The sequence below is a fragment of the Phycodurus eques genome, chromosome 17 (genome assembly GCF_024500275.1).
Source record: "Phycodurus eques isolate BA_2022a chromosome 17, UOR_Pequ_1.1, whole genome shotgun sequence".
In the NCBI taxonomy this organism is placed as follows: Eukaryota; Metazoa; Chordata; class Actinopteri; order Syngnathiformes; family Syngnathidae; genus Phycodurus; species Phycodurus eques.
In genome coordinates, this window is record NC_084541.1 from 18,664,118 (window position 1) to 18,689,558 (window position 25,441).

At 41.8% G+C, this 25,441-nt stretch overlaps 1 protein-coding gene across 2 annotated transcripts in view; it reads left to right on the forward strand.

Moving 5' to 3' along the window:
- Window positions 1-25,161, forward strand: part of LOC133416099 (seizure protein 6-like) — a 73,667-nt gene extending 48,506 nt beyond the window's left edge. Inside the window, exons 4-17 of one of the 2 annotated variants that reach the window (XM_061702753.1) lie at window positions 2,689-2,881; window positions 9,027-9,212; window positions 10,990-11,158; window positions 12,251-12,417; window positions 12,500-12,694; window positions 13,415-13,553; window positions 18,086-18,282; window positions 19,729-19,923; window positions 20,511-20,702; window positions 21,681-21,875; window positions 22,036-22,074; window positions 22,179-22,287; window positions 22,379-22,475; window positions 23,805-25,161. In XM_061702753.1, the coding sequence (XP_061558737.1) occupies window positions 2,689-2,881; window positions 9,027-9,212; window positions 10,990-11,158; window positions 12,251-12,417; window positions 12,500-12,694; window positions 13,415-13,553; window positions 18,086-18,282; window positions 19,729-19,923; window positions 20,511-20,702; window positions 21,681-21,875; window positions 22,036-22,074; window positions 22,179-22,287; window positions 22,379-22,475; window positions 23,805-23,822 (2,091 nt within the window). In that variant the 3' untranslated portion in view covers window positions 23,823-25,161. Of the gene's footprint in view, window positions 1-2,688; window positions 2,882-9,026; window positions 9,213-10,989; window positions 11,159-12,250; window positions 12,418-12,499; window positions 12,695-13,414; window positions 13,554-18,085; window positions 18,283-19,728; window positions 19,924-20,510; window positions 20,703-21,680; window positions 21,876-22,035; window positions 22,075-22,178; window positions 22,288-22,378 lie in introns of both variants that reach the window. The other variant, XM_061702752.1, reaches the window with a different exon arrangement.
- The last annotated feature ends 280 nt before the right edge of the window (window positions 25,162-25,441 follow it).

Below are 25,441 nucleotides of genomic sequence, written 5' to 3' on the forward strand. Positions count from 1 at the left end.
AAATGTATTTGTGGTCAAAATGTCTCTGATAGCTCGCATTATCATACATTTCCAAAGCATTATGATGCATTAATATCATCATTAAACTCAATCAAACTAGGGAAAGTGATTCAAAAGGAATAACTAAATTACTGCCAGAGCACAACGCACTGATTGCATGATACAATGTTGCTATGTGCATACATACATGGGTATTTAAAAAAAAAAAAAAAAACTAGTTTTCCCAAAATACCAAATATCAGTAGTACCGTAGAATCTTGACTTGTGAGTTTGATTCATTCCGTGATTACGCTTATATCAAATATGTGTTCCCCATTTAAATGGGAACAATTAATCCTATAGCTGAACAATTTGGAGCACGGCCCACATCACATAAATGTTGATTGTCATTTGAGCCCCAATGAGCTCCACCAATAGTGTTGAAGGAGAAGTGTGGCAGAAAATACACAAGAGGAAACCACATTCACACACTCACACACCGGTGAGCCTGTAACAGAATGGACAGGTGAGCAAGAGAGCTGTCCTTCTGGGCATTTGGTTGCAGTGCCGGCGAAGTTAAGGCAGTGTGATGTCTCCCGACATGGCCAATGATTCATAATTGAAGCTGGACAGCTGTTGCCGGCTGCAGTGACAGGTCCCAGAGAAGGTGACGGATGACAGGGCCCTCGGGGCCGCAGTCCAAATGTTCCATGCTGGCTGCATCCCCCTGTGTCCTTCATAAGACTCCCTTGTCTCATACTTTCTTATCATGTTTGCCTTTTTGTATAATTGACAGGATATGTCAAACATATTAAACACACCCAGGAAGACACACAAATAGACCAACATTTAATTGAATATATACTGGCACAACATAAAGACTAAAAACTCTTCCAAGCAGGCGAGAATTTAAAATGGTATTGTATATTAGGTTTATAAATATTCTTTCACAATCAATGATTAAGAAACTGTTGTATTGAAGCCCCATCAATTTGTTCCACTCGTTTATAATATCATGCTATTTAACCATCTTGAATGATGTTGATGGCCGCGACGGTCAAAGCACCAATTGTGAAAAAGGTCACACAAATGACTAAAGCAGCCGTGTCCCCCTTCATTGATCAGATGCATAGAAGGGTCTGGCAAAGTGATTCTATTTGGGAGCAAAGCCTGCTAATGTCGTAATCTCTTGTCGTAAAATCAGGATATTTGAAGCACAAACACAGCGGCATGGCTCATGCAGGTTGCTTTTGGTTGGATCTGAATACCTGCAGAAACACCTTTTGTGTTATCGCATCATACAATAAATGACAATGACATCAATGATATCATATGTCATTTGTCTTACTCACCCAGTGAGTGTCAATAAGAGAATCAAAACAAAATCAGATCGATAAACTGTTATGATAACGGAATCGCTAAATTCATTTCAACTTCCACCCCAAATTACTACCAACTTTTCAAAACTATGTGGTGAATTATAAGGTTCTAAAATCTCTATACCTGTTTGAGGTTGTTTTGTAAACAATTAAAAAAAATAAGGTGTGCTAAATGTTGTCCCTGTTTGGAGGTGTGAAGACAAGCAGCTGAGCAGAGAGGAGCGTCATGGTGGCCTGTGATAAAAACCCAATCAATCTAAGTGTCTGACCTCATGGATAATTCCAGAAAAGGTCACCTCCAAACTCAGTTCTCGAAGAGTCCATTAGCCTCCCTGCGCTTATTGTCAGCTCCCCATCAGCCCCCGTGATCGTTTGTCAACGTGGGCGCATTCATTTTGTTTCCGCTGCTCCGGCGCAGTGTGTCTCACTGACAGTCCAGCGCACATATCACTTGGCTGACAACACATTTTCAGCTCGGTGGCAAAACCTGAGCTCTCAATGACTCCATTGGCTTTCAGAGCATGCAGTGCGTTTCTCTCCAAGATGGCACAGTTGTGTTTCAAAATTGAGGAAATAGATGTTCGGGTCTTTTTTTAGTTGTGTTTACCCCAAAACAGACACAGACTTAATATGTTCGAACATATACAGTAAGAAATGTACAAGAAGTCTAATACAACAAATAAGCAACATTTTCAAGAAAAATAATAATAATAAATGAAAAAACCCTCTGTGTAAGAAAGAGAACAACTATACTAATGCGGAACATATATAGTACCGGTAGGAGATTAGAGAATTTCCCTGTGTTTTTGGAGTTTGTAGATTTCAATCTTCCTTTCATAGCCAAGATTGTTGAGAATGTTATTTTTAATCAACTCAGTAATTTCTTGAACTTAAGTGGACTTTTTAACAAATTTCAATCAGGTTTCCGAACTCATCACAGTGCAGAATAAGCTGTTTTTTATTTGTTTTTAAATGCTTTTAATCATGTGAAGCACATTGAGTTACCTTGTGTATGAAATGCGCTATATAAATAAATTTGATTTACTTTACTTTGCTTTGCGTGCCTGTGCTACAATACTGACAGATAAACAAAGCAACTGACACTATTTTGTAAAAAATATGTATTCAAAGGTCGGGGAATGGATATGATCTGATGATTGACAAGTAATAGAAGCAGATTTTCTTCTGGTGTATGAGCAAAAATATACCCATTTAAAAGGGACAAATAAGACTGATGACTGTCAATGTGGATGCTTGAATTATACAACAGTGAGATACAAACAATCCAAACGTTTTTGTATGTGTAACCATGTTCTATGGTTTATTTTAGGTTCTGAATGCAAGTGTGTCGGAGGGGGAGCAAGTGACCGTGGAGGACACGGGTGGCCGAGAAGCCTTCCTTCTTGCCAATGAGTCCGTCTTAATTCGAGGGCTTGTGCTACGCAGTCGGAGCAACCAGATCGCCATCCGTTTCCGTAGCGACCAACAGCATAACTCGGGAGTGCTTCAGCTCCATTACCAAGGTTAGACAATGCTGCATGATCTAATCTATGACAAAATGGTCAAATGCTATTATTTTTTTCTCACAATTACATTTACAAAAAAAAAAAAAAAAAGTGGTGAGGCCCAACATGTATTGGTTGGAATATTGCATAATTATTACAAAATTGTACAATCAGGCATTGTTGAATGCATATTGGTCGCTCACCTTCTGAGAAAGGCAATTCAATGTGACACCCATAGTAGAACATTATTGACTAAAGAATATCACGTGTTGCTACAAATATTGTACTGTCTCAATGAGGTTTGTAGTCACTGAAATGACATAGAAGTCTTTAAACGTGCTTAAATAAGAACTAGTGACAGCAAGAAAAAGCTGTTAGAATAAATTGTTGGCTTGCTCTGGCAGCATATACTGTATGATGGCTCATAAATTTGACTTTAGCTTGGCAAGTGTTTGTGTGTCTGTGTGCATGCCTGTGTGCGCGTGCACCACATTGATCTTCCATGTCTACGACAATGTCTATTTATCCTAGCAGTCGCACAAAGTGGCCGGCAATTACATGCCCCATCGATTTGAGTTGATGGTGGAGCTGGTCAACAAAACATTCATTCCGGCACATTATGGCAACTCTTTCATCAGCTCTAAAATGAAAGGCATCGCGCAAACATTGCCGCCAATGGGATCTAAATCAGCCCATCTCTGCTGGTTGCGGTCTGTTGCTGTGTGTGGTCAGACTTGATGATAACATTGAGGGGTCAGTGCGGTTGCGATTATGGTTTTGCAAATGACTATACTGTACAATATGTCACATTCAGTTTATGTATTGTTCTCCATCACTTATTCCTGTTTAAAGCCACTACATTTCAGGGAAATGGGCTGTCCAGTTGGACATGTGAGATTCTGTGTTTGGATCCCGGTTTGCTCCTCACTATGTGGAGTTTACAGTGTCAGAGGAAAAGCGGTGAAAGGATTTCTGAAATGAAAGGATTTCGGGTAAATAGTAATGTCGTTTTAGAAAATGAAGTACTGTGAGGGTGGTTGTCTCCAAACTTGGTGGACTTTGCTGAGTCGATTATTTTTTTTTTTTTTAGGTAAATAATCGATTGAGATTTAAAAAGCATCAACAGTGTCTGGGACAAGGAGTTACTGTCTGCCCCTTTGTGGAAATCTGGATAAAAGTGCACATCCAGGAATTAATTTGTCTTATTATTGTTAGGCATGTTTCAACATTTTTTAATTTCTCAGTGAGTTGCATGGATCCTGAGGTGGATTTATTGGCACAATCTGTTGTTGGTCTAAATTAGGATCATTCAACCTTGGCAGAGGTTGGCGCTCTCATGTGTGTCTTTCTACTTTAAACTTAAATCAAATCGAGCCACATGAAAGCAAACTTTGTTGAGCTGATTTTAAATGGGGAGGGTGCACAGACCGGCGACACAGCAGATATTTCAATTTGTCTTTGTCTCCCCACCGAGCTTTGGCGACACCTTGTCCTTTATAATCGGCTGTGAGAAATGTGATTGGACAAGCATGGAAGAAGCGGGCGGACGGAGTTGTGCGACGTTGGTCTCAGCTCGGCTCGGAATAATTAATATCTTGCTGCAGCATCGGCACCGCCTGCGACTGATGGATGCCTCTATAACATTGTTGTGATACTCTACTGCTAAGATCTCAGAGAGTGCGTGTGTGTGTGAAGCACTTCCATGTTAAAGGTCATGTTTTTAGTCAATATACATAAACGAATAACTTCATTCATGAAGAACCATGCATATGCAATTGAGGAGTTCAAGCGCAAAAGTAGCATTTGGACCAAAAACAAAGAGCCACACCTAGCAGACTGCCTACCACGGCATCATTTGATGTTGCAAAGGCAAACAACTCCTCTGTTTCAACACCCCCCCCCTCCCCCCTCCCCTGAAACCAACAAATGCTAGTGTCTCCGCTAGAGCCAATCACAAGCCGATCAGCGTTACGAACGCTATCTATTTTTGGTAGTTATTTTTGTTTGTTATTTAAACAAACATCTTCTGGGCAGGGGCGGGGCCAGGAATTTTTCAGGGGAGATGCCAGGAATATTGTGGGCTGTTTTTAGTTTTGTTGTTGTTGTTGCAGCATGCTCATATTTTGAATTGGTATAATCTTTATATTATTATAATTATTATCATGTTTTAAGTTTCAATTGATTTATTTGTTTTGGAATAATATTGTGTACTGTTGTTTTCCATTCATATTTCTGTTGAAAAATCTTTAGCTTTGAGTTTTGGCCCCCTGCGCAACTGAGTCTAAGTATAAGCTTTAAAGTGATGAGATAAGGGGACCAATGAAGTTATTTGTTATTTCAGTGAATGCGCATTAAGCCAACCATAACATTATAAATTGGCTCGTTTGTTTGATCTCTTGATTAACATCTGAATCTGTGAACATTCAACAACATAAATGTACTTAATTTAAATGCAAACCCATTTGAGCTCACATTGCCGCCACCTCATCTTTTTAAAAGGACACCTACGATGTTTTACCCACACACTCCCAACTACTGTATGCGTCAGCCAGTCTGAAGTTGATGTGACTCATTATTCCACTTTACACAGGGCAGTAATGTATTTTTTTTTTAATTTAAAAAAAACTTTTTTTTTTTAAAAGTTCAGCAATGGTAAGGTTCAGTGGGATTTGTTTTAAAAATGTAATGTATCGTGTTTTGTCGGCATACCTAATTTGGAAGTTTACTAACAAAAAGCAACAATTGATGATCTCATTTGTCTTCCATTGGAGAACGAACTGCTAATATATCCTTTGCCGAAGTGTTTTTGCTCCTCGCCTGCGAAACATACAAATGTGCATAACCAAATCAAACAAATGAAACACTGCTGTCATCTTTGATTAAAGATGGATGTTTTGCAGCATTTTAACTTCATTTGGAGCAGTATTTAATGAAAATGAAATGAAATGACTGAAATAATTACGCTACTTCATGGCCATTACAAGTTCTGATGATTCTACACTGTGTTTTGTTGTTCCATGTCGTTGCATTTAATACATCCTTCCATCCATCCATTTTCTACCGCTTGTCCGAGGTCGGGTCGCGGGGGCAGTAGTTTTAGCAGGGACGCCCAGACTTCCCTCTCCCCGGCCACTTCATCCAGCTCTTCCGAGGGGATCCCGAGGCGTTCCCAGGCCAGCCGAAGGATGTAGTCTCTCCAGCGTGCCCTGGGTCGTCCCCGGGGTCTCCTCCCGGTGGGACGTGCCCGGAACACGTCACCAGGGAGGCGTCCGGGAGGCATCCGAATCAGATGCCCCAGCCACCCCATCTGGCTCCTCTCGATGCGAAGGAGCAGCGGCTCTACTCTGCGATCCTCCCGGATGACCGAGCTTCTCACCCTATCGCTAAGGGAGAGTCCGGACACCCTGCGGAGGAAACTCTTTTCGGCCGCTCGTATCCGGGATCTTGTTGTTTCGGTCACGACCCACAGCTGGTGTTCATAGGTGAGGGAGGAACGTAGATCGACCGATAAATCGAGAGCTTCGCCTTTCGGCTTCGTCCTTCTTTACCACAACGGATCGATACAAAGTCCGCATCACTGCAGACGCTGCACCGATCCGCCTGTCGATCTCCCGTTCCAGTCTTCCAAAACCCCAAGATACTTGGACTCCTCCACTTGGGGCAGGCATTTAATACAAAGTTGTTTAATTAGTTTTTTTTGTTCGTTTGTTTTTTTCTAATAATGCCACAATTGTAGTATAAATTCCATCAATTGTATCAATTTGTCAGTGTTCGAAATTAAAAGTATTTGATGAGAGGCTGAGGAAACCCGTTCACGAACGGCTCTGCTCTAACTATAACATACTGCATGTACATGTACATGAAAATGTCAGTCAAAAAATAAAATGTTACCCCTAACCATTTTGTGAATGATTTAAATGCTTTATTGATTAATCAGGTTGAGCAATTGAGGAAAACAATATTTTTTTCCGGAATTTACAAGAAGTGTTAATCTACAGATACGGTGGACACACATTTCAACCCAATAGAAAAAGACGAATTTTGTTTTCTTGTGGAATGAAGGCCGACCTTTAGTGAGCCTGATCTGATTCGGTGACCTCCTCTAAAACGGTACCTCGAAAACTGGAGCGTACATCTGTTTCCTGTGGCCTAACGCTTCCACCAGCTAATCTCGCAGGCAGCACGTGCGGTGCAGCTATTATTTGTAATAGCTAAATAATCAGACTTTATGGCCCGGCATCTAGCAGAATGGAAGCAGCACAAAATTTAATACTTCTGGAATTGGCTCTTCAGGTTTTGCCCGCAGCTCTTCCACTGCTCGCTCAATAGGGATGTAAATGCTTCTAAGATAATAGCAATAACTAGGTTCATTGGAGCTAGTGATAAACGACAAATTGAACGGACGACCCAAGGCCAGCGCGCCTCGTCCCTGTAGCTTGCCGATTTGCTGCTGGGGTGGTGTTGGCTGTCGTTTCATTAGTGGTGGAAAAGAAATGGTTTGTGTAAAACAAAAACATAAGTCATTCAATTAAAACAAGGGATAGGGGCAGTTTTACAAGCGTTTTATGGCCATTAGGCACTTGCGGCTATTTTCCCTTGAGGTTAATTTCAGAGACGGGCATGTTTAATACCAAGTTATGTGTCTCATAAAATTAAGTTTTCATCTCCTAAATGAGTGTCTGGAAAGAAAATCATCTCTTGTGCAGTTTAGCAATCATCACTTGAGTATTCAAGCATGCAGACAATCAAAACGATTCAGGTGTTCCAACCTGACTGTCCAGCAACACTCAGCTTTCCTGATGAATGTGTGAACTCTAATTCACCATATTTTTCTTGCTAAAAGACACATTTGTCATAATCCACCAATCAAATCACTGGAAAACCACTCAGTGCAAGCATGTAATATACAGTTGCACTACTGGATTGAGCCCAACTGCAATATGCATGTTGTAATTCTGCAAATTCACATAACTTTAATCATCTTAACATCAAATATTATAGTGGTTAGTCTATATTACTGATTCTCAACTTGCGTAAGGGTGGTGGACAGCAAGTCGAAAGACTAATATTGAAAAAATAACGTTCTATTTTGAAAGAGTTTCGTCACCGCAGAGAAATATTTTGTTTTGTGGCCTTATTTATTGTGCGGTTTTTAAATATTATTCAATTGATTTAGATCTAATCCCAATTCATACGTGTTTAGTGAATGTGCTCGGAGATGCACTTTGCACATGATGTATGTTAATGTTCAAAATTCAGCCCGAAATGTGTTTTTGAAGGTTGTTTACAATTGACTTTGACTATAATAGTGAATTGTAATTTAATGACCATGAAGTATGGAAATTCCACTGTATCTTAACTTTAGGAGAGCAGTTATGCAGATCTTTTATCTTTCGATGTTTCCTTTTTTATTGCTATTATATTAGCTGTCATTAAGGATTTGGAGCAGCTCATTAAGCATAAAGTTGCTGTACTAAAAGTATGTGCAAAGTTGCAACATTGAAACGATTTCTGTAATTTTGCTTGCTACATAATAGCTTTTATTGTACCAAGCCGTTGTGGGTCTAATTATGTTTACTTGTTCCTGGTGCTCACACAATTTCCAGGACTTAAAAAGTTGTAGTGCTGTCATTAAAAGGCCTACCCTAATGAGGTAGAACCGTGCAGTTATGAGACAGGAAGAGAGGTTGTTTAATCGCTTCCATTAGACTTAGTTCCCACCAGCGAGTTTCATCCTATTGCGCATTTATTTTTAAACAGGGGCAATCCAGTCTTGGGACATTGATCCTAACCTGCTGGAACCACAACTACGACAAGATACACAGGCTGTTCATCTTTCAAATATCCCATTTACAAGCACGTAATGATGTTCAGGAATTACCGTATCTTATTCATTTTAAAGACTTGCCTTTACTAAATTGCCTTGTCGGACTAAATATTTGAGGTACTCTGTAAAAACAAAGCTGAAATTATGAATATTATGATTATGCGCTTGTCGAGTGCACGTGTTGTTGTTTTATTATTGCTTTATATAAATTTTTATTCAGCAGAACTATAGTAAGTGTTTTAGCATTAAATACAACTTTCGTTTTCAGCGCTATACTTTTAAGGCCCAAATTACCACAATATCCACAAATGTTTTCTGTGTTCTCCCTTTCTTCAGCCTTTGTGCTGAGCTGTTCATTCCCCAAAGAGCCTGCTGGTGGAGAAGTTTCCGTGACACACCTTTATGCTGGTGGAGAAGCGTACTTCAACTGCTTCACTGGCTACCGGTTGAAAGGTCTCAAAATGCTCACCTGCCGCAACGCCACCACGCCTTACTGGGGTGGGAAGGAGCCCCAATGCGTTGGTAAGACAATACGTACTGGCGATACTTGTCAATTGACTTTCTGTTGTCGAACTAGAGGAACTCCAACGACCGGAGACAAATTCTTTCTGTGTTTTTTTGGGACATACTTGGCAAAATAAAGAAGATTTTGATTCTGATGAAAAAATATATTACATAACAAAAACAAAAAAATCAACACAGCCATCCATTGCCTGTATAGCTGATGTAGTTCAAGGGCACAGGGAACTGAAAACTCTGAAGAAAAGCGGACTACAACCTTGGACTGGACAACATTCACATTCACATGGTCGCTGAGTGGGAACGGCCCCAAGCTGACCGCAGCAAACTCAGTCAAATCTACCACTTCATGCATTTAAAATATGATGTAGCGGACATGCGCGCCGCAGAGACTCGCACCCACTTGAGTACCCTACTCCTCCACGCTGCCCTGCTGTGAGACGGCAACTCGGACAATGCCTGGTGCACGTCAAGTGGACCTTGACCTAATTAGCAGCTTCCCGTCAAATCTTGATTCCTGTCTTAAAAAAGACCCCTTCCCGGACCAAATGGTTGGGGAATACTATGTGGTTAATATTCAGCCATGCGTGTGAGGCTCCACCCACTGGCGTTGAGAGGAACTGCAAGCACCAGAACTTGTGGACGTGCCTTTGATGTTTGTTAATGGAAGATAAAATGTCCGTTTCTATAGCTTGCTAACTCTGTAGAAATATTCCAAATGTATGCCTTGGTGTCTGTGTCCCCATTCTCACTTTGACAGGTCCTCTGCAAGATTTTGAAAGCTGTTCATCATTTGAAATCAAACAGTATGAAATGTTGTATTTAATAAAAAGCAACCCATCTGCCACGACCAAAGTTTAAACAATGATTCTATGCGTGAGAGTACAAAGTTGGGAGTGTTTGAGATTAATATTATTTTAAAACCTATTTACTCAAATTTGTAGACAAGATTCAGGCTGGTGGCCGTGGTCTTCTCCAAGTCAGCACGCCCTCTTCCTACGCCCCGCCCCTGGGGTATTTAACTCTAAACTCACACCTTTCGAGAGAGTTGAGTTGAGTTGAGGTGTCATTTCGCCTAAAGTTAAACTTGAAAAATTGACCTGGTGCCCTTTTCGAGACTTTTTGATTTTGACAATCAAATAAAATTTACGATAAACCGGCAGTAACACAAACGTCGCTCCCGGCTTATGACATGATATGATAATACTGTAACTAACTAAATGCATGCAAATACCATGTTGCAGTCTTCATTCATAGCCATTAACATTTCATTTAAAACCAGAATTGCCTTTTGTGAAATTCCTGCTCATGAGCATCTTTTCTCTTAAGGAAACAAATTGATTGTGATTAACAAAAGGTGTTGGCTTGCTCATTCTTTACTGTGTTGATTACTGTACAATCCGGGGCCAAATGGATGTTGTTTTCGTACGATTAGCAGCACAGGCAGTTATTGTCTGGAGGCACTTAGCACCTGGCCGCCTTAATTAGAACCGAGTTGCATGACTTTCCCTGTCCTGCTGGCAAAAAGCTCATCTACCAAATCCAGACTTACTCGGCGCCCGCTTACAGCTGCTCTGAACCGATAGTGCCGCCGCTGCTGCCATTTTGAACAAATCCCTCACACGCTGTCCTCCACTCTCCGTCGAACTTTGAATGCGGACCAGGCGCACAGTCTGCCGGAGGTCCATGCAGTCTGTCCGAAGACATTTGTCTAAAACCTTTCAGCTTGTGTGATTCCTGTGCCTCAATTTGTCATTTTCCTTCCCGCTTCCTCATACAGCATCCTGTGGCGGAATGATCAAAAATGCCACCCACGGTCGCATCGTTTCTCCTGGATTTCCCGGCAACTACAGCAACAACTTGACATGCCACTGGGTGCTGGAGGCCCCTGAGGACGAACGGCTGCATATTCACTTCGAGAAGGTGGCTTTGGCAGAGGACGATGACAGGTGGATAAAATACACGCGCACGTGTGAAAGGCCAGTGGGCAACTGGTTTCTGCATGCCTGTACTTACATTGCAGACAGCTTTTCTGAGAAACGCAACAGGATAAAGAGACAATTAAATCCACCAAGGCCAACGTAGGCAAAACGTATGTCGAGGCTTTGAAGGTCGTTTGCTTTGTACAGTTTAGTCTTTATGCAGCTCACGTTCCAGTGAACAGTGTGATAAGTGTCGTGTATCGCGAAAGTCTGCGAGTATTTGAACAAAAAAAAGAAAAGAAAAATAAGGTTTATAATGGAGTCCACAAGATCATGTCAAACCACTACTTATTTTTATTGGATTAGTGGCTGTTTAACACATTCACTGCCATTGACGGCTTTAGAAGTCAAATATCCATGTTAACTGGGAAGGCTGGCAATGATGAAGCTCCTCTCCTCTCTTTAACTTAGTCCATTGGCACAAAGATGCCACAACGTGGCAGCAAGGCAATACTTTTATATTAGACAGTGCTTTGGCTCGAGCAGAAAAACAGTAAATAGATGAGTTTTTCAGAAAATAATGAAGGATAGGTCCTCCAAAATCACAAATATGTGGAGGAACACTTTACTTTCTATTCTTCCTATTTTGTATTATTGTCAAATTCATTCCTTCGTAACCATTTTATACTGAGCCATCAGAACGGATACTTGTACCACTTTCCTAGGTTGCACGTTTTTCCATTTCCAATTCTATTTCCTGTTCTTAGCTCATCATCCCATTTTTGTCTTGTTTGCTATCACGGTCACGCTTCTCTAGTGTCAACATTTTTTTTTAAAATAAAATAAATGTCTGAGGTCCGAAGGTTTCTTTAACACCTTTGTAATACATGCGGTCTTTCCCCCTCCGTGCTCTGTCTTGCAAATATATACAATATATACAACAGAGAGAAGTGAGAAGTTGGAAGCATAAATTCCTGTCATCACACACATGGCCAGTCACCTCATTATGAGGTGGCAGACAATGTTATTGTAGAATTATCACAGCTCCACATCTTTTATGCATCTCTTAACACTCAAGGGTAACTTTCATCTATTTTCATCATCCCTTCTCTTTTGTAGACTGCTGATTAAGAACGGCAACAATATTGATTCCCCTCCAGTGTATGACTCCTATGAGGTAGAGTATTTGCCCATCGAGGGAGTGCTGAGCACAGGACGTTATCTGTTCGTTGAGTTTGCCACAGACGGCACGCTGACCTCCACTGGTGCCGCCATCAGATATGAAGGCAAGTTTGTTGTGCAGTTTGCTAATAAAACAGTTGCATAGTCTACTCGTCACTGTGATTTTATTCCCCCCCCCCCCCTTAGCTTTTGCAAAAGGAATGTGCTACGAGCCCTTTGTGAAGTACGGCAATTTCAGCAGCAGTGACTCCACCTATAGCGTGGGTACCGTGGTGGAGTTCTCGTGCGACCCTGGTTACACGCTGGAGCAAGGCTCTGTGGTCATCGAGTGCGTGGATGGCGAAAACGCTCAGTGGAATGAGACCGAGCCAGCCTGTAGGGGTGAGCTATCTGATTGAGCCTTTTTGATTTATTCTGAGGCAGTTAAATCCACTGGATGACCCAATGCTTTCATTTTATGCTTCATCATTGCAGGATTTAAGGAAAAAGCTGAGGAACACAAACTTAATAAAATGTTATTTTATATTGGGGAACTTCTTTTTGACAAAAATGCACATTAGTCATGCTAACTTTGGTCCTTAAGGAGATAGCACTGGTTTAATGCCACTACACTGCATAGTATGTGAACCACACTATGTCGCCCGTCGCAATATGTGTTGTACCTTCTCGATCCACGCACACACGATCTACGCTGACCTTATCGCAAGCTAGTGCAGGCTGTGTTCATTTTGCCACACAGCAAAATTGAAAAGCTCTCCCGTAAAGCTCGGGCCCAGAAAATTAGAAAGGGAAAAAAAATCATTTTGCACCCCCCTGGGTCACGGTCACCCGGTGGTTTACTGGTAGAATTTTTTTTTTTTTTTCCCCATGTGAAGAAGCCTACATGTGTGATTCTCACGTTTTACTTCAGGTTAAGCTTTGCATAGGATAATTGCATGAATATATACATTTTTTTTAATATTACTGTTTATACTTCTCGGCCATGCTTTTTAATGTTTTAAAAGTGACATTACATGTCATACAATTAGGGTGGTGACATCAACTTTTTTTTTCAACTATTTACGCATGTTTCAAGCTACGTGCGTGTCTTTTGTGCCATAGCTGTTTGCAGCGGCGAGATCACAGACTCTGCTGGCGTGGTGCTGTCTCCTAACTGGCCCGAGGCCTACGACAAGGGGCAGGACTGCATCTGGGGCATCCATGTGGAAGAGGACAAGAGGATCATGCTCGATATTCAAGTGTAAGGCACGGGTGCACGAGCGGAATCTCAGCCCGAGAGGTCTCAGGGGTCACGCTGACCTCCAGACGTTAAAGCGGCATCTGTAGACACAAACGCATGCCATCTCTTCCGCGTCACTTTCTCCCGCCCCTTCTCACACACTATGACGGCGGGCACACGGGAAAGTGTTTCTGTAGTTGCAGTTGCTAATTAGATTTTTTTTTTCATCCTCTACATTAAGCATTCTGCCTGGTTTCCAGCTCGTTCTCCGACCAGATTAGCCAGTAAGCCTTCCTCCTCTCGCTTCCCTGGTGTGTCTCAGAGTTGGCTTTGAAATGAATATGCTCTGGCAGTGAACTACCCTGAGCCACTTATCCAGCCCTCCCAACTGGAACTCAACACACATGCACACAGATGTCAACTTTCGGCAGGCGCACATCAGCACGGGCGCACATTGTTTCACATTACTCTTACGCTAACGTCCTCTCTGACACGTCCTCCCCTAATTGCGATATTACCAAACAGTGTTTAAAGACCACATCATAAAACACGTTCCTCATATTCCTGCACTCCACGAGCAAAGCAAAAACAAGGGATTTTTCTTCAGAATGATGCACTTCATTGCAGTGCACTTCATCACTAAGATGCCAAATTACACCTGTCAATTAGTAAAGGGGACCCTTGAATAAGGTGCATGCAGCGGAGATGCTGCCAAAAACAAATACCTCCTCCCACATTCTTGTATGTGCCGGTCATGAGAGCTAACAAATATTGCTGATGCTGAAAACTGTTTGTGATGGATGCCTTAAACGTGACTCGCTGCTGTGATTATAACTGATTAATATCGAATGTTGAATGTCAACCACTTAACCTTGGTTGGGAAAAAAGAGATCTGAAAAGTATACAAGTTGGAATTGTGATCTTATTTTCATCCAGAGCACTCTAGGTTGACAATGTCTGGCCTTTACAGTATTTGCTTATCTTTACAATCGCAGAAAATTAGAGGGTTTTGTTGTTGTTGTTGTTGTCATACTTGTTTGCTCCTGTCACATGTGTTGACTTGACAAAAGGCTCTTGTCGATGAGTGCCGTCTCATTATTAAAACGAGAGCGGGGGCGAATCTGGTCCACACCTCCTCACATTAATGAGAACATTTTCCGTATTATCGTTCATCACCGTGCTTGTGCTGAAAATGACAGAGGAGCAGCGTGCATAATCAGGATTGATTAATTTAGGCCAAACAGGAGGGCTGGCTCCTCACTAATTAGCATGGCGGCAGACGAGAGGTTGCAGCTGATTTGCACCTGCACAAGGGTTTAAGAAAATGTTTCACAGTACTGTATTACACAATGGGGAGCTGTTAAGAAGGATTTCATTAGGTGTATTGGGTTTGGGGAGCCCTCCTGTGGAGGCTGGCGCTACTACACCACCACCTGCAACTTGCTGGGATTTCATTTGGAATAGAAGCCAGCAATTTAGTTGTCAAATATGAGACAAATTACAATATTGCTTTTTGGAAGCATGACACTGAAAGCAATTTAGATTCTTTCAGGATAATGCTGGACTTTTCAGACTTAGGCTCATATACACTATTCAGCAGCTATGCCTTTTCTTTTTCCAAAAGACCCCTCAAGCTGAACACGCAAAACCACGCGCACCACTGAAGACAGAACAGAAGTCTTTTAGACAAATTGGTTTGCGCCGCATGACAGTAAATTGTCGTTTGAAGTGAGAACACGACAAGATTGAAAATGTGTATCATTCCAGTCAATGCCAGGTTGTTGCTGTGAGGCCAGCCAGTTCAGTGGGTGGTGGTGTTTAACTACTGAATGATGTGCACGTCTTGGCTGAAGGGCGCTTTGCTTTCCCGGCTCGTGTCTGTGCTGTCTGGAATTGCAAAACCAAGATGACAAGTGTTTTTGTCCGACTAAGGTGACCATATAAGGAGAAATCAAAATACTTGTTGTCCTTGTTACTTGTGTCTTGCCCTCTGAAAGTTTCGAGATTAGTGCTTTGTTGTGACTTTCTTGTTTATCTGTGGTACAATTTCAATGGACAAAATGTCAATGGACGGTCGGGGAAAGTGTTTTCTATCCGATCCTGTTGTGAGGACAGATGGGGCCTGGACCAGTTCCTGGAAAGTGCGGTGCGGCCGTGTAAATAGTGTCACCGTGCATGTCGCCGAGGTGCTCGTTTGGATTCTGGTACGGGCAGACGGCGAAGCCAATATACTCCACGCCTCCGTCATCGGGGAACCGTTGACATGGAACTAGCATGTGGTCCCAGACTCTGTCTGAGAATCTAAACCGCAACCCCGTTACCGTACATGGCCTCCCCAGACCAGAACTGACACATCGTCGAACAGGTCACGATGAAGGATGTTGCAAGCAGCAGAAGTTTCTCCATCTTTTTAGCGCTCACGTGTCTCTCTCATTAAGAACCTGCTGTCATGTGTGAGAGGAGCCAATGATGAATCAGTTGGTCAATTTGTTGAGCTGTGGCAGTGCTCCTCCTCATCAGCAGTGCTGAGAAGTAATGAAGTACAAATACTGGTTCGCACGTCCGCCTCGCGGTCTTTTGCCACCTCTGCCTGGGAGGCAAACCGTAGAGTTTATGGTGTGTTTGAAGAGATCCAGGAAGACATATTTCAAATCTAAACCACAGACTACACATTTTCCCCATTGAAGTCATCCCCTCGGATTATGACGCACTTTCCAGCCACTAAATTGCTGAGACATCCACGACCAAGCAGGCAGCAGCTGAGCTGTTTGTTTGAATTGTGTCATAGAGACGTACAGGAAAAGAATGAAAAAGAAAGATGGCACGAGCCGTTGTAGTCGAGTTTATTGTTCCTCGTACAATCACAATAGGAGGTGTCCTGGCTGGCAATATTTTACACCATTAAGGTAGATGATATGTGGTTGCCATGGCAATTACAAAACAGTGCTGCTCAAATGAATGGAGTAGATTTAAAAAAAATGATAATGGTGCAAAAAAAAAATCATTTTAGTGCGTGCGTGTGTGTGTGTGTGAAGGAAACAAAGAACTGTTGAAAGATCCACATGAAATAAGAAAGAAGAAAGAGGCAAACACACCAGTCGTATGTTTGAGAGGCTGAGAGGCTGAAGCCAATCACATTGGATAAGATGGTCAGCTGGAAGATACACAAAATTGGCTGCAGCCGTCTGATTGTTGTGAGACCTTTGGGGGTTGATAAGGTTCCTTATTGCATAGAAGCTTTGTTCACATGGGCAGTGGTCAGCACACGGCCTGAACTGAAAGAAAGTGTGAAGGAAAAAATAAATACAAATGCAGATGCAACAATATTTATAGAAGTGTACAATATGGAATAAAGTAAGCTTTGGTCCAACTGCAGGCCGTTTTGAAGCTGAACTGCTGGCGCCTCGACTACATGAATCCAGTAATACAATTGAATTGAAGTAACTGACTGTGGCGCTACTATGATAGATAGTTAGTATAATCAATGTATTCACCGTAAGTATACGCACTGCTATCATTTCAATTCACAGTTACTGGTCAGAACGATGGAAAATGTTCATTTGAATATAGCTGTCCCTCAACAATATAGCCCGTTGTGCTCTTATTTGGACATCTGTTTTGTGTTCCAAGTTGACTGAAGTATTGCAGTTGTTATTTTTCTATTTGCGCCGCCAGCATGTTTCACAATATTTCACAAACTCCCCCAAAACAAATTTCCGCTTTGACCTTAAGCAGATCCATGAAGCATGCAAATAAAGCTGAAGTGGTGCATCCGGTCGAGCGTGTCGTGGAAGGAGTTGAGAAATGATGTGGGTGAAGTTGTGAATGTGAATGTGAAGATGTGGAATCTCTTTCCTTCTGACTACAGAACCCAATGTTAATCACTCAACGCACATTTAATGTGGCTCCGCTACCAAACACTCTCACATTCTCTCCTCTTACAGAGCTATACGCAAATAGGGATACAATTTTAACTGAACAAGGGGTTTGTATTTAAGGAGACACACACACACACACACACATACACACACAGTCTGGTCCTACTGTGTCCAAACAGCAGATTTAAGTGAGCAATGTAGTGTGTCACAGTTGATTTAAATCAATTGACAGTAGATGTACATTTGTAGAGTTCACGTTGGTGTTTTTTAGTGTTTTTTTTATTATTATTATTTTTTTTTTAATACATCAAGGAGCCCAATGAAATTAAGTCTATGACTGTAAAAGCTATCTTTGACAGGTTTTTGTGATGCATGACATGTATTTTAAACTGATATGTCGAATAAACCAAAGCAAACCACTTATGGCTGAAGAGCTACTTTTAATATTCAAATGTGCATAGCACTTAGTTTCACCATGAACGGAGGAAGCAGTAGGGAAAATGGAAGGATGGAGGTTGAACTTCACACTGGGTGGATGGGCACGCATGCCAGAGACACAAATATTTGTGATAGTAAATTTTCCATTAGACTGTGTCGTGTTTAAGGCACCGCACTTATGTCATCACTGTAATCAATTTCATCGAGGAATAATACCCATTTCCGTGTGCCCCGTAGACTCAACTTGGGGAAAAATGACCTGCTGACCTTTTACGATGGCGACGACCTGTCGGCCAACATTCTTGGCCAATACGGCGGCAAACGTCCTCACTTCAAGCTCTACACGTCCATGGCGGACGTCACCGTACAGTTCCAGTCCGATCCCGCCACCAATATCTACGGCTACAACAACGGCTTTGTGGTGCACTTTTTTGGTAAGATTTAAGCAGACAAGAAACACCGCTAGTGCACATGCGGGTACCAATTCAGAAAAAAAAAGCAATTTTGAATGTTCCTCTTGTTCCATTGTTTCTTTGCTGTAGCTGTTTGTCTGTCTCATCGCAGGTGTGCCGCATTCGATAACGGCGACAAACAGGAACACAATAATTGGGTACACTTAATCGTCGGCTGCTTTGTGTTCTTTGCCGTGTGCCGTTGTGCGTCAGCTGGCGCCCAGCCGCCTGCTGCGTTCCTGCCGGCAAACATCTCCAGCCTTTGTTTACATTTGCCTCCCAAAACGCTCTTGTTTTGTTCACATAGAAAACATTGCATTCGTATCCCCTGCTGTTACATGATGTCCCCCCCCCCCCCCCCCCACCCTTAAAGAACCGCACTTCTCTTCTTTTACAAAGATTTACATAGTGTACAGTATGATGTTAGTTTGAGCGATGCTTTAACCAAGCGAGAATGTCATCACAAAGGCGACGTAACTGAGAGTCTTCTTTATTCAAATTAGAGCAATCGTTAAAAAACTGCTTGATATAACAGGGATGGGAGTTGATCAGAATATAGCGATTACGATTCCATTATCCATACCGCTTATCCAGCCGATTCCTTATCCATTGTCTGAACAATTCTCACTGGGTGAGGGAATGAAAGAATAAAACTGATGTCTCTTTTATCTCATTATCATTATATGTATCATTATACGATAATGATTTTTTTATACCATTATGATATCAAAATATTAATTATTTTTTTGCACTGTGCTGTGTGATATGTACAAAAAAACAGTGGATAATTTTCTAGCCTTATAACTATGTATATCCCAATATAGTATTTTTCTTTAAAATGACATGAAATTAACTGCAACTTTCGCTGATTTTTCTCTCCATTTATTTAAAGCCCACATTCACACGAGAAGTGAAAATCACAGAATAGTACTTACGATAGTGCATTATTTTGCAATGATGCCTGTCATATCACGATACAGAAATTGCACGATAATCGAAGTAAAACCTCGACAGTATTCGTGAATTCTTGATGAGGGAACAATACGCTTCAAACCAAAACAAAAAAGAAATAAAAGAGCCAACAACTGTTATGAAATTTAACAGGACAATATGCTGTGGTCTTAAATAATACTAAAAAGATCCAATGAACATTTTTTTCAGGGACAAGGAAAAAAAATCTTGGTTTTCATCAGACTGGAACAATATTTATATTTGATTCTGATGTATCGATATTGTATCAGAAAAGACAACAAAGTGTTACATATTTTGTCCCACCGGTACTGGATATTAGTGGGAATGCTGGTGTTTGTAATAAGTAGGAAAAGACAAAAATGGCATTTTCCGTACCCACTCCAACAACAGATTGTGAATTTTGAATATGCCATTATCCGCTCGGCACGCTGCCTATCTCACGAGCAATGTCCACAGAGGTGCCGAGGAACGACACCTGCTCCGAGTTGCCCGAGATCGCCAACGGCTGGAAGAGCACGTCCCACCCCGACCTCATCCACGGCACGGTCGTCACGTACCAGTGCTACCCTGGATTCGAGATGGTGGGCTCCGAAATCCTCATGTGCCAGTGGGATCTCAGTTGGAGCGGCGATGTGCCGAAATGTCAGGAAGGTGAGGCCCTCGTGTCACGATTGTCATCTGCTGAGTTATTGTCTGACATCACCGGTCACTTGCCAGATTTCCTTTCAGGGATTGTTTTCTTTTTCAGAACAACGAACAACTCTTTTCACTTGTTTTATTTTATCCAACAAGCCAGCCAAGGCACCCACGATTAAATAAATAAATGTACACCAATCGACAGTACACCAGAACAGCAAGTAAAGAGATTTTAAGGGATATCTGACTCAAGGCTGAGGTCACATCAGTATGTACATGTTCCTTTTTGATTGATCCGCCAAACAATTTTCCCTGGGCTTATTTTTGAAAATGGGCAATGATTTTGACCCAAAATGCAAAAATGAGAGGAATAACACCACTGTATACGATACTATGACATGCTCTGTTGGCACAAAAAAAGCTTCTTGCTCCAAACTACAAAGAAAATGACAAATCAGCACAATCACAGTAATGGTTTTCTTGTTGAGAAGGCGTTGTGTTCTGAGTCTGATTTATAGCATCATATACAACTCCGAAAGGATGCATGTACTAACGAAGTGTTCGAAAATACTTCCTAATATTTACCCTTTTTCATACACTAGTGATGACATGTCAGGACCCCGGAAACGTAGCGCACAGTCGGCGGGTGAACGCCGGCACCCGCTTTGCCGTTGGATCGTCAGTGCAGTTTTTCTGCAATAAGGGTTACGTTCTGTCAGGCAGCAGCCGCCTTACCTGCTACAACCGAGACTCGGCCAAACCCAAGTGGAGTGATCGGCTGCCTAAGTGTCTTCGTAAGTTGATCGCTAAATGTTTGCTTTCTTGACATCTGAGTCAAAGATTTGAAGTAATCTCTAAACACCTATTAAGACATACAGCTTCTTTTTTTTTAGCGCATGTGGAACATGTTTCTGATTTATTTAGATATATTTTTATTTCTTTTGTCATATTTTGTGCATATGCGAATTTCCGATCACGAGAAGTCGCACTTGTTTTTGTGAGGTGAACGACTGCATAAAAAGAACCAAATTAACAAAAAATCTGAACTGGGCATCATGACTTGCAGTGTGGGTGTAGCGTTATTAAAAAACAATGCAATGCCAATTAGGGGCATCCAGATAAGATAAAAGTTACAATCCACAACCTTTTTTGTGTGTGCGTGTGTGTGTGGGGGTGGGGGGGTATTTTCACCCAAGCCGCTACTAGAGGAGATGACACAGTGCTGACTAAGCCGTTCAGCTCCTCTAACATCTTGCTAGGTTTGTCAGTATCTTATTTTTTTTACGTTTAGTGAATGCCCTATTCATTTCCCAAACTGGCACGGTTGGTGGTGCACTGCAAATGACGGCGCGGAAATGACGCGTGTCCTTCAAAGCACAGTAAAAATGTGGTAGAATCACATATAAGGGGCATAACATGGATTGCCTGTTCTTTTGTTTTAACGCAGAATCCTAGCTTAGTGGGGCACCGAAGGTTACATACTATAGCTTTAACTAAACCTCCAAACTCTCATAAATCATAACTCTTGAATTAAAATCTCACAATGGTTGTTCAGAACAAACTTAACTACCCTCTAAAAACTTAAGTTGACATTTACTCATCCCAAAACAGTTGTTATGAACAAACGTCCGATGCTCCCAACTCCTGCTAAAAACCAACCCAGTGTTAACTGTCACCGTACGTTTTGTTAAGAAAGACACACTCCAACATGAACTGTCACCTGATCTCTTGCTAAGAACTACAGTCGTACTTACAAACGTTCTGCCTTTCAGCTGAAAAGTACGAGCCATGCAGGAACCCCGGTGCTCCCTCCACCAGCGCACAAAGTTCTGAGAAGGCATTTTACCAAGCAGGAGAGATGCTGACCTTCTCCTGCCACGCAGGCTACGAGCTGCAAGGCCAGGCCACCATCTACTGCATCCCCGGACATCCGTCACAGTGGAACAGCACGCCGCCCGCTTGTCGAGGTGAAGAGCGTGACGAGAGAAAATGCGTTAAACTCATAGTTTCCTGAGCTATTGATTTTCCTTCTGCAAAAACAAGACTCGGTTTAGTGTTCAAGTGTGACGTGTGCTTTGTGCAACAACAACAAAAAGGAGACAACGCTGACTAATTGTCTCTTTGCAGCTTCCTCGAGTCAATATGTGAATGAACACAGGCTGGGTGGTGAGTTATGCTTTGAAAAATGCAACACCCATGCATCACTATTAAGTATTTTGATATTTTGTAGAACTAATATTTTCTTGTTTTTGTGTGTTCTTACCCTACAGTTGTCAATACAGATTATGGCATTGAGGGAACCAATGTTACCCTGGCTGTCTTTATCCCAACTGCAATTATATTGGTGGTGGTTCTTGGGATTTATGTTTGTGCAGCAAAGTAAGCTGTCGTACTCAACATTTTATGCATGACCTTTGCAAACCAACGCACGCTGACACGATGCTCCCCGTGTTCCCCCGCTGTCGTTCAGACTCCAAGGGAAGTCTATCAGCGTGCCAGCATCGTCGCGGCCGTACGACAACATGGCAGAGGAGTCCGCCTTCGACAACCCAATCTATGACAGAGGAGTAAGTACAGATGCGATGACCGTGCAAGCCGTGGACTCACAAAACACCAGCGTGCTGTCCTGAATTGTCCCCTGTCTGGCTGGCCATCTTGTTGCCATTGCATGTTTCACCAGAAGAGGGCAGCCACAACTCACCTTCCCCTCGCCATTTCCATTTCCAGCAGCAAGCAATGGAGAGCAAGTGATTGTCACATGAATACGTCACGACACAAAAAAAAAAAAAAAAAAAAAGAGAGAGAGAGAACGTCTCTGCTGGGATTTCATGTCTCTTAACCACTTGGAGACAATGGAATAATCTAGCACAGAGGTTGTCAAACTTTACCATCAATTCAATATAATTGTTGGCTCTCAAAGTACCACAAGCACGACCAACATTACAATTAAGTAAAATAGAGTGAGAGATAAAATATACTACTTGTCATAAGTGTTCAACAAAAACCCGACAGAGGTTTTATTCCCAAAATGTATATTTCATATTAATTTAAGGCATTCTCGCATTTTGCACAGTGTGAATTCGCACTTAAACCTCGGGGAGAAACTGTACTTGAAAAAAATAAATCTACATTTAAAATGTAAATGACAAAAAGTTTTATAACAACCTAAATACCTATGCTTGTACCTAAAGAATTTTAAAAGCAGGTATGATAGATTACATGCTACTGTGCATCACTGTGTGGGGGGAGTAAGTAGAGTTTAATACTAAGACAGTTTGCTGTACTGTACTGTACATGGGCAGTGATTCTTTCTCCCACCACTAGAGGGAGCCCACCTCCCCCATTTTGAGAATCACTAAATTGCCCTCTGTCACCCCTTTCATTTCCAATGGATCATGTTGCATGTGCTCATAAGAGCACATGCGACGAATGCACGTGTGATTGTGTAGCAAAACATATTCGTGATGTCTGAGGCCGCTGTTGTTGGATGAGAGGGGTTGCTGGCTCCCGATTTCTGTTCTACTTCACCCCGATGTTGTTTGACACGGTCGAGCTCAGGGCTCACAATTTCTTCCACGCACTTTGTGCGCTGGGGGATAGTCACACACATGTGGAAGCATACAATTATTGATCCTTTATGTCAAAAACTTTAAGATGACAAATTAAGATTTCGGAGAAACTACACCCAACCACTGATTAATTTTTGTATTTGATCGGGAGAGATTTTGTCCTTATGTGGCACAGTTTTTTTCTCCCTTATTTTAAATGCATCACTTCATTTGTCTCCATGATTTCACCCATCACAGCAGAATTGTATTTTTTCTTTGGCCGCCGTTCGCGGACTGGTTCTAAAGCATCATCTCCAATCCTATCCTCTTCTCCTTCACCACCGGCAGGCACATTGTAGATACTAACGCTGTCAGCCTGTCACTATGTTCACGTTGGCTCGACTTCACAACTATGAGGTGAGATCTCCGGCCGTTGCTGAGAGCACATCTAACTCACTGTCACCTGAGCCACCAGACCATCGTTTTGACTACCTCGTCCAAGCCGTCACATGCTTTCAAAATCTTGTTGAGGAATACTTTACGCCGGCTTCAGACTGCAAAAGTACTTCTGGGTAACTTCATGTCCCCCTTTAGAGAAACACAGCTGTACCACATGTACGATCCACCTAAAATACGCAACAATATCTGCGATAAAGGCCTTCAATAGCAAACTACTAACGTCCCTGCAAAGTACACCCAGTATTCTGCTATATAGAAGTTTTACACAGTAGTTACAAAGAATATTACGACCGGATGAGGGAGAGATTTTATTTTAGCCACTTTATTAGGCACACGTCACGCTAAATGTTTTATGATCACCTTGTGGTTGTCGTTTGCAGTGGTTTCAAATGCTCTCCATCCATCATACAGGTGCAGGTGTACCAATTGAAGTGGCCACCACGTGTGTGTTCTGTGTCGGCCCGAAACGTACGCGTCACGCACAAAGCAAAAGCCACTGATACACGCAATAGTTGATAACAATACTGCTACTTGTATGGAGTCTAACATCACATGTCAACAGTTGGCAACACATGTAGATTAAAGATATGGAACATGCACATAATCAACTCACGGTATTAATATCTGTGTATTTATTTGACAATTCAGATTGTGATATTGTTTGGTTATATTTTAGGTTGAGTAATAGTCTTTCCACGTAAGTGAGCACAGTGGCATAAACAGATATCTCCGCTGGCGTATTACTTGTTACATCTAAAGGCGTAGTATTTGTATGCTGTACAAATATGTATATACAAATGTTTCACGAATTATATCAACGGCCCTCTGACTGATTTGTGTGTCTGGTCTTTACAGGACTAATGGAAAAAAAAAAAAAAAAAAAAAAAAGATTCAATTTAGAGACCTTGAATTGCTCAAGCTTTGCCTTTTGGGATCTGCCTCTGCACTGTTCATCTTTTCCTTTGAGGATATTGTAAATATGTCTTTCCAAGGTCAACTCTGTGAATCTGTGGATCACCACGGTGGTATTTTTATAAACTAAATTGCTGATGACAGAAGGCGATCGCTTGATTTTTCTGTATTTTTGATGCCCTAACTCAGTAGCAGACGTTGAGGGAAAGGGAGCTTTTGAAATGTGTTCGTTACAAATTCCCACCATCTAGCTTTCTTTGTCAACTTGCCGATATTCCTGTATTTTGTTTGCGTGTCTGGATCTGCTCTTTGTAAATAAACTGCCTGTCCAATACATGTCTCCTGCCTGACTATAACTACAGAAATCTTTACTGAACCATCTTCTCGTACATGTGATGTCACACCATTACATTTCTAGTCATGCGTCAAAAAAGGTTTTTGTGGGATCTACATTTTATATTCATTTGACCAATAGTAGAATAATTAGGACAAAGAGCCAAATAAGGTGACACACATTCACTGGTGCAGTAGATGAGAATGTGATCTCCATGTGCGTTGTCGTTGATTCTTAACAATTCACACATTTTAAAAACACCCAATTTGTCGTTGCCAAT